Below are 14,276 nucleotides of genomic sequence, written 5' to 3'. Positions count from 1 at the left end.
CCATTCTTCCCACCTATCCGGGTTTATGTCCTCTCATTTGGGAACCTTTGGTTTCTATCTGAGATGCTACAGGAGTCACACAGACAGCCCAAAAATTTCTTGCACTGATTTGTTTTCAATTTTTAACTTTTTATTTAGAAATAATAAAATAAGACATAATATATAAAAATATGTACAATCCATGGTTTGTGCAGTACATTAGGAAGACTTCAGATACAAAAAGACAGGAAACGGGAAGATAATAACTCAGGATTGTCAAAGGCTGCAGCCCAGAGCTTGAAACCCAACGTAACTAGAAAAGGGATTCTAGTTGGGAGCAAGGGACGAGGCAACACTTTTTTTTTTTCTTAAACCTTAACTTTACTAGATACAGAGTGAAAAAAATCCACTCTGCTTCTCAGAACAAGCTTTTTGCTTTTACTGTGTGGCTTATCATCAAATATGAACTGACACTTTTTTTTTTTTTTGGTCAGGGTAACAAGATTCAGGGGACAAAATGCACTGAATAAACATCAAGGTTTGAGATGGGAGTTGACAGGGAAGAAAGGAAGGGAAGGGAGGAATAATGCACTGATAGAATTTAAAAAAAAGTAAAACAAACTGAACAAACTGTCATCAAGAATTTGGAAATGACTTCAGAGTTATGGTGACATCCTTAAAATGTCTGATTCAAGTATAATCTTAGAGGGATAGAAAACTATTAATATTCCTTTCTCAATAATCAAAATAGAATTCACTTTGTCTACCTTTTATTTAAAAATAGGATAACCAGGAATCTAAACCTCCTCCCAAAAATATAAAGCCCATCCAGTTACCGGCACAGATTCTTCAAAAGGGGATAATTCCTAAATAAACTCAGTGGGGGTTTGCTTGCAACAGAGAAGCAACATGAATCTGGCAACAGACCCCAGATACTCTGTGAGTTTCTTCAGTCTGCGTTCCCACGACACGTGTGCACTAAGTAAGGAGACCCAGGCAGTAAAGACCAAGGTTTTGAAGGTAAAATGCAGCAAAAAACAAACAAACAAACAAACAAAAAAAAAAAAACAAAAACAAAAAGAAAAAACATTGTGCATTACTGTGTCTTGGCTCTTGACAAAAAAAAAAAAAAAAAACCCACAAAAATTGCCATTTAAAGCTTGTAACTGTTAAAATACTAATAACTAGAAAAAGTTTTCAAATGAACAGTCCATGCTGAAATAAATAACAGGAGAACATAGCAAGACAAACCTTATAAGGCTGGTAGATATTTGCTAAAACCATGCTAACCGGTAGCATATAGGTACTAGCTCTCAGAAATTGCTGCACTGAAATTATACTTTCTATGGCAATTTTCTTCCCCTTACAGACTTCTATTTACATTTGGCTTTAAATATGAAAATATCTGATAAACTTTATAAAATGTACACTTTAAAAACATAGCTTCTGCAAAATTTTCTTGAAAAAAAAAAAAACAAACCTGTGCACCAGAAATTTTAATTTTTTTTCTCTTTTTCAGAAAGAAGTTGCAAGAGTTCCCTCCCTCGTTCTTGCCCCCCTCCACCCACCCCCGTTGCAAACACCTCAAGTCTTTTTAAGTGGCGGCACTGTGTGACGAGAGGGTGCCTTTGCCGTGGTCACCCCCATCCTCCACTGTATCTTCATGTAATTTACAGATCACGGAATACTCTTTGGTTTGATTATTGTCCTTTGCAAAAATATCGGAATAGCAGCAGCTGAAACCCTCAACACCCTCTCCCTGTCAATGGTAGGACGGTCGCCGTGTACAGAAGACTGTACATGCTGTGTCCACTCCACCCCAAGTCCTCCAGCTCTCTACACAACTTCCCCCATCGGCCTGTAAGTCTGGCCTTCAAATGTCATCCCCTCGCCTGATAGCTCTAACCTGATTTCCATGCAAATAACTGCACAGGGTTCAAACCCACCGACTCGAAAGGCGGACAAGAGCAGAGACTGTGCTGTGACTGCAGGCACCCCATGCAGATATGGCTGGTCAGGAACCAGAGACCATCCCAGACACGGGCTGATGAAACACAGGATTCTAGAACAAGCTGTTTTTTAATGGCATACAGGGGTGTAATACCGCAAAGAGAGTTGATTTTGAGACTCCCATTGAAAGAGAAAAAAAAAAATCAGTGACCCCAGAATTCACAAATAAGGAACCTTAAACCAAAACAGAGTTCCGTCATATCAAGCTAGAGCGGAAAACCAAACCAAACAAAATGTTCCTAGTGAGGCAGGCAGCCAGGCAGGAGAAGCTTCTGGGAAATGATGTGCCCCAAGTAACAGGCTCCAGGTCTCCACAGACAAAAGGGATCCACCCGGATTCAAAGACGAGTGTGGATCCACCGGGGGTGGGGGGGGGAAGGACACTTTTAGATCATCATCTCCTTTACTTGTGACGCTGTTATGGCCCTTGTTGACCCTAAAATACTGAGACATTTTCATTCCTGCTCTCTATCATTAAAAAAAAAAAGCAATGTTCCCCTTCCTCCTAAAGACTTGAGTTGATGAGCTACATCAAAATGGCTCTTCCACGTCTTGCTACCTTCTCACTGGGGCATTCACAACCCTCTCAGATGTTGAAGGACTTGGCCCAAACAGTCTAATGGGAAGAACCAGCCCATGGGCCAGGCGTGGCATCTTTTAGAAAATGAAGTCAAGTCAGAGATGCACCCACCATCAGGGTGAGGAATTCAGCCCTAAGGTTTAAACCTACTGATCTTTCAAGTTGGATGGCTCAGCGTGGAGGATGCCAACTCATGTCAACCTAGGTCTTATCTTCTGGGATAAATTTTGGAATGTGCAAAACATGGGAAAATCCAGGAAAAAAAAAAATCTAAGGGGTCATCATCATCTCTCAAAGTATGCATTCGCCTGGCCAGCACCACCTCGAAGGAAAGGAAAGTTGCTTATACCTTTCGTGTGTGTGTGTGTGTGTGTGTGTGTGTGTGTGTGTGAATTTTACTTTCCCCTGTCTTCTTCCGACGACATGAAAGTTACATGAAAGAACAAAAAATTAAAAGCACCACACTTCACTCAACTGTGTGTGTGATGTTCTATTTTCTGAATAAGGTGCAAAAGGAGAGGGTAGTTCAAGGTCTCGCTGAGGTTCAAAGTTCTTGTCTCTTGATTTCAAGGCAGCCATGGGGCTTTCTTTCCCTTTTAGTGTAAGCTCCACTGTGCAAAAATGTGCATTATCTTTGGTATTTATTTTAGGTAGTCTAACTTAAAATTTGAGATAACCCATTAACATCTTGGTGGGAAAAAAAAAAATAAAACATTAACAACAACCCGGAGGCTACCATTTGGCTAGTGTTACATAATGCCCTTATGTAACCAGAGAGAGACAGACAGAGAGCACAAGAGGGAGAGAGAGAATCAATCCTAGCAAACAAATTACTGGCCTCAAAAAATCAGGCTCTCGTTTGGCAGCTAATAGCCAAATACTTGCCACTTTGAAGCGCACATCATGAGCTTTCAACAAAGTTCAACACTGACTTTTTAAATTACACACAAGAGGAAAAAAAAAAAAAACTACACTGCAACAATACAACGTGTGTTGGTGTAGTTAGCAGCTTTTCAAAAGTTAAGGCAGAGTCTTGCCTTTAAAACATTGAAAAATGTGATGCCATTTAAAAACATTCTTGTTCCCTAGAGAGAAGCGTTCTGGAGAAGTCAAACACCCCACCAACCAAGGCTTGCCTGCAAGTTCAAGTTTGGTTCAAAACACAAAACACAAACACAAACACCCCATAACTTATTCTACAACGTGTTATGTGCCTTCGGGTCACGGGGAGGCCTGTTTAGTGCTTTAGGTTCATCTTCGGGCTTACAGTCTTTCTCTAAAACCACCGTGCTCGCCCCTGTCCCTGTGGTCACTTGCCTCAAACCACCTGGCCCTGGTACCGTCGTCTGCATAACTGTTTTGGGCCTCTGACCAACAGACCGTGTTTCAAAGGAACCACTCCCCAGGAGGACTCAGTCATATCTCCGACTCCCGCCGTAGCGGCCTGGGCTCTAGAGGTACACTGGCCTGGTTGTGCAGGTCTATGTCCGGGGGCGTGTCTGTGCTTGTGCTCTCGGGAACCCCGTTTTCACTGTCGTCTTCCTCTTTGCTTGTGAGGGCGACCTCATTTTCATAGCAAAACGAGTTAGCGTTCGACAGGATGTATTTCTTCTCCGCCAAGTCCCTAGCACTGCACAGGGGCGTGTTGGGGACTTCGTAAGTCTTGTGGAACCTGGAGTAGTCCACTTTGTAGTAGTGTTTCTCCTCGAAGAGGACCGGCTCGTAGCGGTGACCCCAGAGGATCTCGTTGGCCAGGTACGAGCTCCGGCACTGCGTGGTCATGGCCGTGGCCTCCACCATCCCCTCGAGGATGACCACGATCTCAAAATCTGCATTGTCGATGTCCTGCTTGCTCAGATCATACAGAGGGCTGTCCTCATCGATCTCGTGGACGATGGTGATGGGAGACACCAGAAATATGCGGTCGATGCCGCTGTCGAAGCCCACATTGATGTCTATCTGATCCAGGGGGATGTACTCCCCCTCGGAGGTGATTCTGGACTTGAGGAGCTGTGCGCGCACGTGCGCTTCCACCAAGTGGCTCTTCCGGAGGTTGCCCACCCGCCACATGAGGCAGAGCTTGCCGTCCCTCATGGCGATCACGGCATTGTGGCTGAAGACCAGCGTCTCGTTTCTCTTCTTGGGCTTGGCCATCTTGGCCATTACCGCGCCGATGATGAAGGCGTCGATGATGCAGCCCACGATGGACTGGAAGACCACCATGAAGACGGCCACGGGGCACTCGTCTGTGACACAGCGGAAGCCGTAGCCGATGGTGGTCTGCGTCTCGATGGAGAAAAGGAAGGCGGCCGTGAAGCTGTTGACCTCGGACACGCAGGCTTTGCTCTCCTTGGACGCATCCAGGTCCCCGTGGAGCAGCGCAATCAGCCAAAACACACAGCCGAAGAAGAGCCAGGAGAGCACGAAAGCCAGGCAGAAGATGACCAGCATCCAGCGCCAGCGGATGTCCACGCACGTGGTGAAGATGTCGGCCAGGTACCGCTGGCCCTTCTCGCCCACGTTGATGAACTGCACGTTGCAGTGTCCGTCCTTCTTCACGAAGCGACTCCTGCACTGCTGCCGCGTGTGGACCTTGCTCTTGCCGTTCCCGAAGCCATTGGCCACCGCCAGCGTGGCCAGCTTCATGCCGTCCTCCTCCGAAGAGACGATGCTGTAGCGGTTCGTGCGCACGCTGCCCATCGCTTCTGCTGCCGACGCCAGCGCTTCTGCTTTGGGAAACAGTCTGAGTTTTTGCAAAACCCTTTGGAGAAACAGGTTTGAATGTTCAGTGAGGACCCACACACACAAAAAAAGAAGGAGGGACGGGGTCTCCAGGAGCCTTGAGGTTCTGGCTACCAAGGTCTGTCTCTTGACATGCAGAGTCACTTTAGTAACTCAGCTGACATCCAGGGAACAGGTCCTGCAAAAAAGAGAGAGATCTTTTATTACAAAAGAAGTTCATTAGGAAAGGGTTCCACTCTTTAATGCAACAGTTCCTAGCTAGAAACAGAGAAAGATATACATAAATGTCCTTTATGCTGAATTACTGGGGTTTTCATTTCTCTGTGTAGCCCTAAAGGTCCATCTGGTCAAGGCTGTGGTTTTTCCAGTGGTCGTGTATGGATGTGAGAGTTGGACTATAAAGAAAGCTGAGCACTGAAGAATTGATGCTTTTGAACTGTGGTGTTGGAGAAGACTCTTGAGAGTCCCTTGGACTGCAAGGAGATCCAACCAGTCCATCCTGAAGGAGATCAGTCCTGGGTGTTCATTGGAAGGACTGATGCTGAAGCTGAAACTCCAGTACTTTGGCCACCTGATGCGAAGAGCTGACTCATTGGAAAAGACCCTGATGCTGGGAGGGATTGGGGGCAGGAGGAGAAGGGGATGACAGAGGATGAGATGGCTGGATGGCATCACTGACTCGATGGACATGAGTTTGAGTAAACTCCGGGAGTTGTTGATGGACAGGGAGGCCTGGCGTGCTGTGATTTATGGGGTCGCAAAGAGTCGGACATGACTGAGAGACTGAACTGAACTGAACTGAGCTGAAAAAAATAGAACGAAAATATTTTCTTATATTACTTAAAAACGTGACGTCGCTAAACACAGAAGTGATAGTTGTTCATGACAGTGGTTTTTTTTTTTAACTTTTAAATTTTATATTGGCTTACAGCTGATTGACAATGTTGTGACAGTTTCAGGTGAGCAGTGAAGGGACTCAGACACACACACACGTGTCCATTCTCCTCCCAACTCCCCTCCCATCCAGGCTGCCACAGGACATTGAGCAGAGTTCCCTGAGCTGGACAGCAGGTTTTTGTTGGTTGTCCATTTTAAATATAGCAGTGTGCACATATCCATCCATCCCTAATTATCCCTTCCCCTCACCCAAAGTCTCAGATTCCTGTTCCCCTATTTTTGGCCAGAAATCTAGAATATTCTACTTTACAGATCCACCTGTCTCTTCTTATGCTCTTCATTTGCCTTCTCTACTTGCTGGGGTCCCTGGTGATACAGCAGAAGAAAGACTTTTCTAACTTCCAGGTTTGCCATGAAGCTTTAAGAACTCGGACATGTCAGAGAACGTTTCACACGAATGCACTGTGGAGGAATATGACAGCCCTCAAGGACGAGGCTGCAATCCAAAAGCATCGACTAGTTCATTTAACAGATAACTGAGCAGACAGCCCTTACAATCATCTGAAAGGGATGCGGGTTTCTGGAGACCTTTTGGGCTTATTCCATCACATCACATGCTGACAGCAGCCTCCGAAAGCGGCAGAAAACTCCTGATAACATCTCTGTTCCTGCAAGTGATTTGGACTTGAAGATGAAGGCTCACTCTAGGGGATACAGAGTGATCCTGTTGCTTAGCAATGAGAGACCTGAAATTCTCTGGAGATGGGATTGCCGTGTGTAAAGACAGGGGAGGAAGTAAGCACCTTTGTGCTCAAGGATCAGGCCTTTAGTGGATTGAGATACGGCTGGGACTCATTTCACAGGAGTCCAAGCGTGTGTGCTCCCAAACACAGACAACTCTGCAGCGGTAAGTCACAAGGCCCCCTCAGCTCACTCGCATTTGCAGCGCGGCTTTCTGACCTCTGTTCCTGCAGAGAAGGTGCTCACCTTCACTTAATGCGAACAAATAAACAGCAGTTCTCAGTTTTCCCCTCTCTGCTCATCTCCCGCCCCCTGCACCCCTGCCCCCGTAGTTAAAAGTCATCTACTGACTTTTGCCTTTCCATGTTTGCTCCAAAGGATATCATTTTTCCTCAATTTGCAAAAGGCTGGGAGAAAGTCTAGGGTGTTTTGGCAACCAAATATAAGTTAAGAAATGAACACAGCAGGGAAATGAAAAATAGGAGGGATGCTTGACTTTCAAACCACCAAAGCTGTCTCCTGGATTCAAGGGGGACAGTGAACAGCAGATGGACAGGATCAGATATTTGTCGATGCCCTGATGACGAGGACACCACTTTTTCTTTCTCCCCCTAAACCGCACTCAGATTAAGCAGTTAACAGAACCACGTGCAACCAGACCAGCTGCAAAGACAGCAAATCACTGATCTGTTTTCACGCACCCCCTGAGTAAGAAGGCAAGGTGTATTGTCTTTGAAAATGACTTGTTACAGTCTTTTCACTTCTGCCTCTTTATCCAAGTTATTATGCAAGAATGTGCCCCAACACATTTTTCCTGAGATTAGTCATCTGTGAAAATTGCAATGTGTGTTACATTTTGGCAGCTTTTGACACCTAAATGATGCCCGATTTGAAACTGCCTTTGAATTACTTTATAAAAAGAAGGTGCTGTGTCTTCTCACCCTTCCACCTGCTTCAGTGTTTTGTCTGCTTCCCATGAAGTTTGCACTTGGACAAGAGAAACAAGACTCTGATTCCTCAGGGTTCTAGACCCTGGACACAGAAAGATTTTTTTTAAACAGAGATTTCAGCTCATTTGGCTCATATGAAATTGCTGAGCCCTTATACATACACACACACACGTGCACAAATAGAGATAATAATATGATACCAAATGCAGGTGCATGTTCCAAGAAACAGGGGACAGGGGAGGCCTCATTTAAATAGTGTGAGTTCTGACTAACTTCAGGATCTTATAAGCTGACACCAAGAAATTCCCTTTTCATGATTCAAAACAATCCTTCCATCTGAGTTACCATTAGGGACCAAGAGTAGACAGTCTCAAATTTCTTCTGACTTATTTCTGCTCTCTTTCCAGATTAAAGCATAACAGTCATATGAAATCTAAAGACTGAAGTACGACTTTCTAAAAATCCTGACCCCAGGACATTCGTCTGAATTCCACAAAACACACACGACCAGCTTCCTACGAATGAATAGCTTTCCGCATTTAGAATCTTGAAGAGAGCCTGTATTGAGCGACTATTATTGTCTTATTTCCATTGCTAATGACAGAATTTGTTCCATATGCGGAGCATCATTTAGAAATTTTACCATTTCTGCCTGGAAAGGGGGGGAAAAAAAAGAAAGATTTTTTTGGCAAAATGGAAACTTTTGTCACCTCCAGCAGATATGTTCCAAAACAGATTCATGTGTGTATATGTGCGCACACATGATGCGCATTCAGACCTTGGTGGAGCTGATGATACAGCAAAAGCTGAGACGCTGCCAAAGTCTGATAGGGTAACTGTCTTAATATTCCACTCTGAAGACTGTCTTTCCTATTAACCTGCCCACATGCCTGAGTGGCTGCAGGCAAGCAGAAAACTTCCTTGCCTGTACTTCTCACACTGAAAATCACCAATTCATGAGCATCTGGGAAAACACTTTAATTAGGTATAGGGCTTTCGTGCAACTTCATTTTAGGGCCACATTCTAAGTAAGTTCTTGAGAATCATCTGATTAAGAACCAGTGAAAACCCCCAGTGACTGCCCTCCTTGAGGGGCACAGCTCGGGAGAATTCACATGTTATTTGATGAACAATGTGCAAACGCCCCCATTTTCAGCCAGAATATGTAAGGGCCTGAAATAAACTTAATAGACACAAACAATCATTTTTACCCAGGGCATAACCAATGAGAAAGAAAGTATTTCTGGGAAATGGAGAGGTTACATGTGCTGCTCTTCATGTTAAGACTATTTATAGGCTGAGCCCAAATTAAGCATAAGCAGTGGAAAAAAAATAGTTCAGGGCTTCCATCTCAAGGTAGATGTTAAAGGAGAGAGAGCTGGAGACAGAGATGAGGCCAAGGAGATAACACGGTGTAAATGAATGTATCCAGATCATTTTTACCATCACCGAGATATTCCCAGGAAAGATCACCCAAGAACAGAGACATGCTCACCTGGAAGACTAAATGAGAATAAGTGGGCCCCCTCTCATGGTCGTGGTGTGGAGTGGATAAGAAAGTTTCTGAGTAAGGAGAGGAAACAGGGGTGGCAGAAGGACTGAAGGAGAGGTCTGCTAATGAGTGTTTAGAGCAGCTATTCCCCAGCTGACGCCATATAGACCAGCCTGAGTGTGCTCTGGGCGTCGGTTGCTACGAGAGCTCAAGGCTGGCAAAGCAACCTCTCAGAAGCTCAGTAAACAGAAAGGGGGGGAGGGGCGCTTGGAGAGGGGGGCACCCACTCACCTCTGGGAGCCCCACATCTTTCACACTCAACAATGCAACAAGGCGTATAGCATCACTTGGTATGCGCACAAGCTGAACTATATATCTCTATAGCAAAGAAAAATAAACACTAAAAAAAAAAAAAGAAAAAGCTTGAAACTGTCCTTCTGCCCAGGTAAAGACGTGGTCGGTCTTATGCTACTCAAAAAGTCATGCAAGGACTCCGACAAGGATTGGGCAGCTGGAAGGTCTGAAGGAAGTAGAAGGAAGTAGAAATACCGCGTGTTATTTTTTTTTAAGGTCAGTTTACAAGAGCTCAGAACAAATATTCCTATGGAGAGCAATAACATAGAAAGTGCCAGCAGGGGGGAGGGGGAGGGAGTGAAAGCAAAATGACATGACCTTGACCCCAACTCTGACCCCTCCCACCATCCTTAAAGTCACCTCTCTTAATTCCTCAGCCTGGGGATTTTTCTGGATCATGACAAATAATAAAACACTTGGAGCAGGGCGTGGAAGTGAGCAGGAAAAAGCTAGCAAGCATACAGGTAACACAGAGCAGGCATACAGCAGTCCTTAGTGGGAGAAAATCTGACAGCCTACAGATCACTAACAGGGAATGAAAGCAAGTGGTCCAAAGCAATATGCATTCTTTGCATACCCAAAACAGGCTTTCAAATCAGGCCTGATTTCCTAAAAGGTAAATTCTTGGTTAATAGAAATCCCAGGATTCACAGCCGCATCTTAGTTACCCTGCTGACAGGATCGCCCAGACACAGACAATAAACTGCCCACTTCCTATCTCGATTTTTTTTTCCAACTGTCATGATGACTCTCTGTTATGATGCAATCCTTTGCAGAATCAAGCCGTTTCGACCACCGTGCTTCCCTGAAACCTCACCGTCTTCAAATTTCAGGATTAACGCGATTATTCCAAAGAAGAGCAAGCTGCTTAGCGAAGGTGTGCAAGTTTCACGATCTTAGGGCTCAGATCCAGCGCGAGCTCCGGTTCTCTTCCCCAGCAAAGCAACTTTGAGAGAAGCTCGCTGGGTCTGGAACTCAAGCTGCACTTGAAGCAATGACAGAGGGGGTGGGGAGGAAAGACGCCAACGATCGAGATCGGCGCTGAGTCCCAAGGTTTGCCAAGGTTTGAGACCGGTATTCTAGACGCAGCCACGGCCCTTTTTTTTTTTTTTTTTTAACTTCCTTAGAGACAGAATCGAACACAGGCTCCCTCGCCCGGGTCTCCCAACTGAGTATCTCGCTCCAGCTGGTGCACTGGAAGTTATGAGCACAAACAGATGCTGCAGAGAAACGTTTCTATTGCTCAACTGTTCCAAGCATGTCTCCGTATTTTTAGCTCTGAGGATGTTCTGGTGCGCACACAAACTCTATAGGCAGGCTCTGGGACTCCGGCGCGTGGGGGAGCGCTAAAGGCCGCCTGACAGCTGGGCACCTCTGGGGCGGCCGGGCCGGGCGGGGTCGGGGACCGAAGCCCGAGTCCTCTCCCCGGGACCCACAGGCAAGGAGAGCAAAGCGGGTAAGAAAACACACAGCAGCCCTTACCTGTTGCTGGCGCAGGAGCATGGGGACATGGAGTGGAAGTGGGGGGGTTACAGAGGCATGTGAGGTCCAGGAGTTTGTACAAGCGAGGGAGCCAAAGCGAACCAGCAATTCCCAAGACCCAGCGGGCCGGCGCCGGGGCGGGCTGCGCGCGGGCCGGGTCTCCAGTGCGCTCTGCGCTTTCCTGGGCTCTTTTGAGGCGTCCGCGAGGCACCGGGCCGCCCGGCCCCGCCCCCGGCCGCGCCGGCCAATCGCCGCGCTCCCGGCCCCGCGGGGACCGCGCTGGGGGGAGGATGCTGCGCCCGCGGGGCCCGCGCGGCCGGCGCGAGAACCTGCCGCGGCTCCCGCCCCGCGCGCCCCCCGCGCCCTGCCGCCAGGGAGAAGGAGGCGGCCGCGCCCGGCCGGGCCCGCAGCAGGTGGGACGCCCGCGGCCCGGCTCCGGCGGCGGCCTAATTGCAGCCCGGCCAGTGGGCAGAGCTTCCCACTCCGGGGCCAGCCCCACGCTGGCCCCTTCCTGTCCTCGGCGGCGGGGGCCCGGGCGCGCGCCCCCAGGGGCTCGCGGAGGGCCGGTGTCCCGGCCGCCCGGCGGCCGCCTGCGAAGCTTGCCTGTCAGCTGGGGGCGCGTCTTCCTCTCCCCTTCCCACCTACCAGCGGCAACTTCCCCCCCGCCCTGCGATCCTTCCCGCCCCCCGAATCCCGGGCTGAACCAGCGGGGCGAGGAGGAGCCGCCGATGCAACGCGGAAAGGGACCGCGAGCTGCGCGCAGAGCCCGGTCGGGGGCCGACGCGCGCCCGGGCCGCCCGGCCCTTCCCTCTCCCGACTGGGGGCGAGTTACTTACAGAGAGCCGGCGCTGCTTGGCAGGGTGAACGGCCCGTTCCCTGCCGCGGGGTCCGCCCTCAATCCCGGTCTCCACCAGCGCGCCCGGCACGCTCTGCTGATCTAAACCCAGAGCAGTTAGACTCCTGAATTCTCTGCAAGGGCAACTCCTACGGGCGCTCAGCGCTGCCGCGCGCCGGCGCCTCCCAGCCCTCCCGCCCAGCAACCGGGCAAGGGCAAGGAGACCCTTTCACAAACGCTGTCAAACGCAGTGTGAACCGGGCGTGGACCCTGGAACACTGTGTGTGTGTGTGTGTGTGTGTGTGTGTGTGTGTGTGTGTGTGTGTGTACACTGCGGAGCCGCGCACGCCTAAGCATTTTGGTGTCATCACGAAGCTTTGCTCTTAGAATACTTAAGAATCCTCCTTACACCAAGTTTGCCATCCCTCTGTGTGTGTGTGTGGTGAATGTTTATTTCCTCAAGCGATCAAATGTGTCCTCCGCGCAGTTTAAACCTCTCCGAGGCCTCCTAGAGACGCCAAACTACTTCCACACGCTCGCTCGTCTTTCCGGGCGGTACCGCCGGGGTGGCTGTGCGGGAGCGCGAGAGTGAAACCGACCGGGGAACCGGGGTTCGCGCCGGGACCCACCTCTGAGCCTCCTTCGCGCGCCCGGCCCCTAGGAGGTGCTGGTGACGTGCGCTTGGGCTTCCCGGCTCCCTCTGAATCCTGCCTCAGCCAGCGTGCCGCTCTTCCTAGTCACTGTCCCAAGACGCTGACATTAAAAGGGGCTGGAACAGGTGGTGCCGGCGGTGTGACTCTGACAGCCGAGCGCCTGGCTGTTTCACTCCGCTTGTGGCGATGGTCAGTGGTTCGAGCGCTGCTACCAACTGTCTTGCCTTTTAAAGCCCTCTCCGTGGGAATCACGGTTCACACCATGGAGGTCTCATTTAACCTGTGTGAAGCCAAGTGCTATTTATAGGCCACTTGGACTAACTGTGCCAAAGGGGTGGATGTATAGGAAGCCAGGCTGTAGCTTAAAGCTGAAAGAACCTGGAGACAGACAAGCTGACCGCATGACCGGTGGACAAAGGACGCGGTGACGCTCCCTGCGCTGCAATGAGCTGCCTCTGAGAAGGGTTTCCTCCTGCATTTCTTGATTGGACCGGAGAGGTCCCGTGAATCCTTCAAAGCATATTAAACCTAAATGGAAAGAGGAAATTCATCGTTTATAGATGATCTCTTCTGTTATTGTGATTCAATCTATGCATCTGTAGATGGCTAAGGATTTTCCAAAACCACAAGAATCCAACACTCTTATTTCCAGGTAATGAGCTCTTTCTGAAAACCAGTCACCCAGAAAGGGATACCATTTCTCTGGAATTACGATTGAAATGGTTTTACTTTAATATGCTACTCTAAGTAAACTGAATACACCACAGATCAGGATGGTTTCATATGATCAGAAAAATCTTTTTTTAAAAAAATGAATGCAAAGTTATCAGATGATGGTTGTTTGTATAAATTTACTGATGGGAAATAAATTGCAAATAAATACATGTATCCTAGTCCTTCTTACCAATGTCACTTTCACCTCCCATGGAATGATATGCATCAAGGCTTATTTACTGAAGCCAAAAATTAGAGAAAGGTTGATTGTTTTAACAAGAAGATTCCCAATCTGAATAGACTGTTTCCCTTAATTATTTAGCTAAATAAGGAAACATGAAGAATTAAATTTTGTTTATGACTGAAACTTTATAAATGCAGGAAAGCATTGATTAACTCTATTGCTTCATCTTATAAGAAAAATATAAATGTGAATTAAATGAATGAGCCTTTCACTATGTCCCTATTAGGAAAATTCTAGTGTTCCAAACCATTCAGTGCTTGGATAAATGTACTTTTTTGGAGCGAGTATGTGATATAGATTTCTCTCAGAGTATATCTTTTTGGCTGAATCAGTCCTTATTTAGCAAAAAAATAAAAATCTCCAATGCAGTTGGACACAAGTACAGTTGGGTGTTGGGATCCATCTGTGGATTAAATTTTTCCAAGGAAGTGACAATTATGTCCTTACTGATTCCCTCCACAGTAACCACCTATAATATTAGAGCCAAATATTAGTCACAGTCTAGATCTGCAGTCAGATTATGAATGGTCGTCTGATGCAGGAAGGACATGGTTCTGCCAGGAACACAAATCTTTCTTTTGAGCTTAAGTAAAGACCACCAGC

At 47.6% G+C, this 14,276-nt stretch overlaps 1 protein-coding gene across 3 annotated transcripts; it reads right to left on the bottom strand.

Annotated features, from left to right (window-relative positions):
• Window positions 1–335: 335 nt before the first annotated feature.
• Window positions 336–13,307, bottom strand: KCNJ2 (potassium inwardly rectifying channel subfamily J member 2). 3 transcript variants are annotated; one of them, XM_043450429.1, is made up of 2 exons: window positions 12,692–13,307; window positions 336–5,489 (listed from the first exon to the last, which is right to left on the bottom strand). In XM_043450429.1, exon 2 carries the CDS (start codon window positions 5,267–5,269, stop codon window positions 3,986–3,988), a length of 1,284 nt encoding a protein of 427 aa, XP_043306364.1. In that variant the 5' UTR covers window positions 5,270–5,489; window positions 12,692–13,307; the 3' UTR covers window positions 336–3,985. The 3 variants fall into 3 exon arrangements, with proteins under 3 accessions (XP_043306364.1, XP_043306433.1, XP_043306280.1); XM_043450498.1 differs by lacking the exon at window positions 12,692–13,307 and adding an exon at window positions 12,064–12,195; XM_043450345.1 differs by lacking the exon at window positions 12,692–13,307 and adding an exon at window positions 11,228–11,394.
• Window positions 13,308–14,276: the final 969 nt, after the last annotated feature.

The sequence above is a fragment of the Cervus canadensis genome, chromosome 1 (assembly GCF_019320065.1).
Source record: "Cervus canadensis isolate Bull #8, Minnesota chromosome 1, ASM1932006v1, whole genome shotgun sequence".
Taxonomy (NCBI): Eukaryota; Metazoa; Chordata; class Mammalia; order Artiodactyla; family Cervidae; genus Cervus; species Cervus canadensis.
Note: the sequence above shows the minus strand (reverse complement) of the source record. Positions and strands in the feature narration are given on the sequence as shown.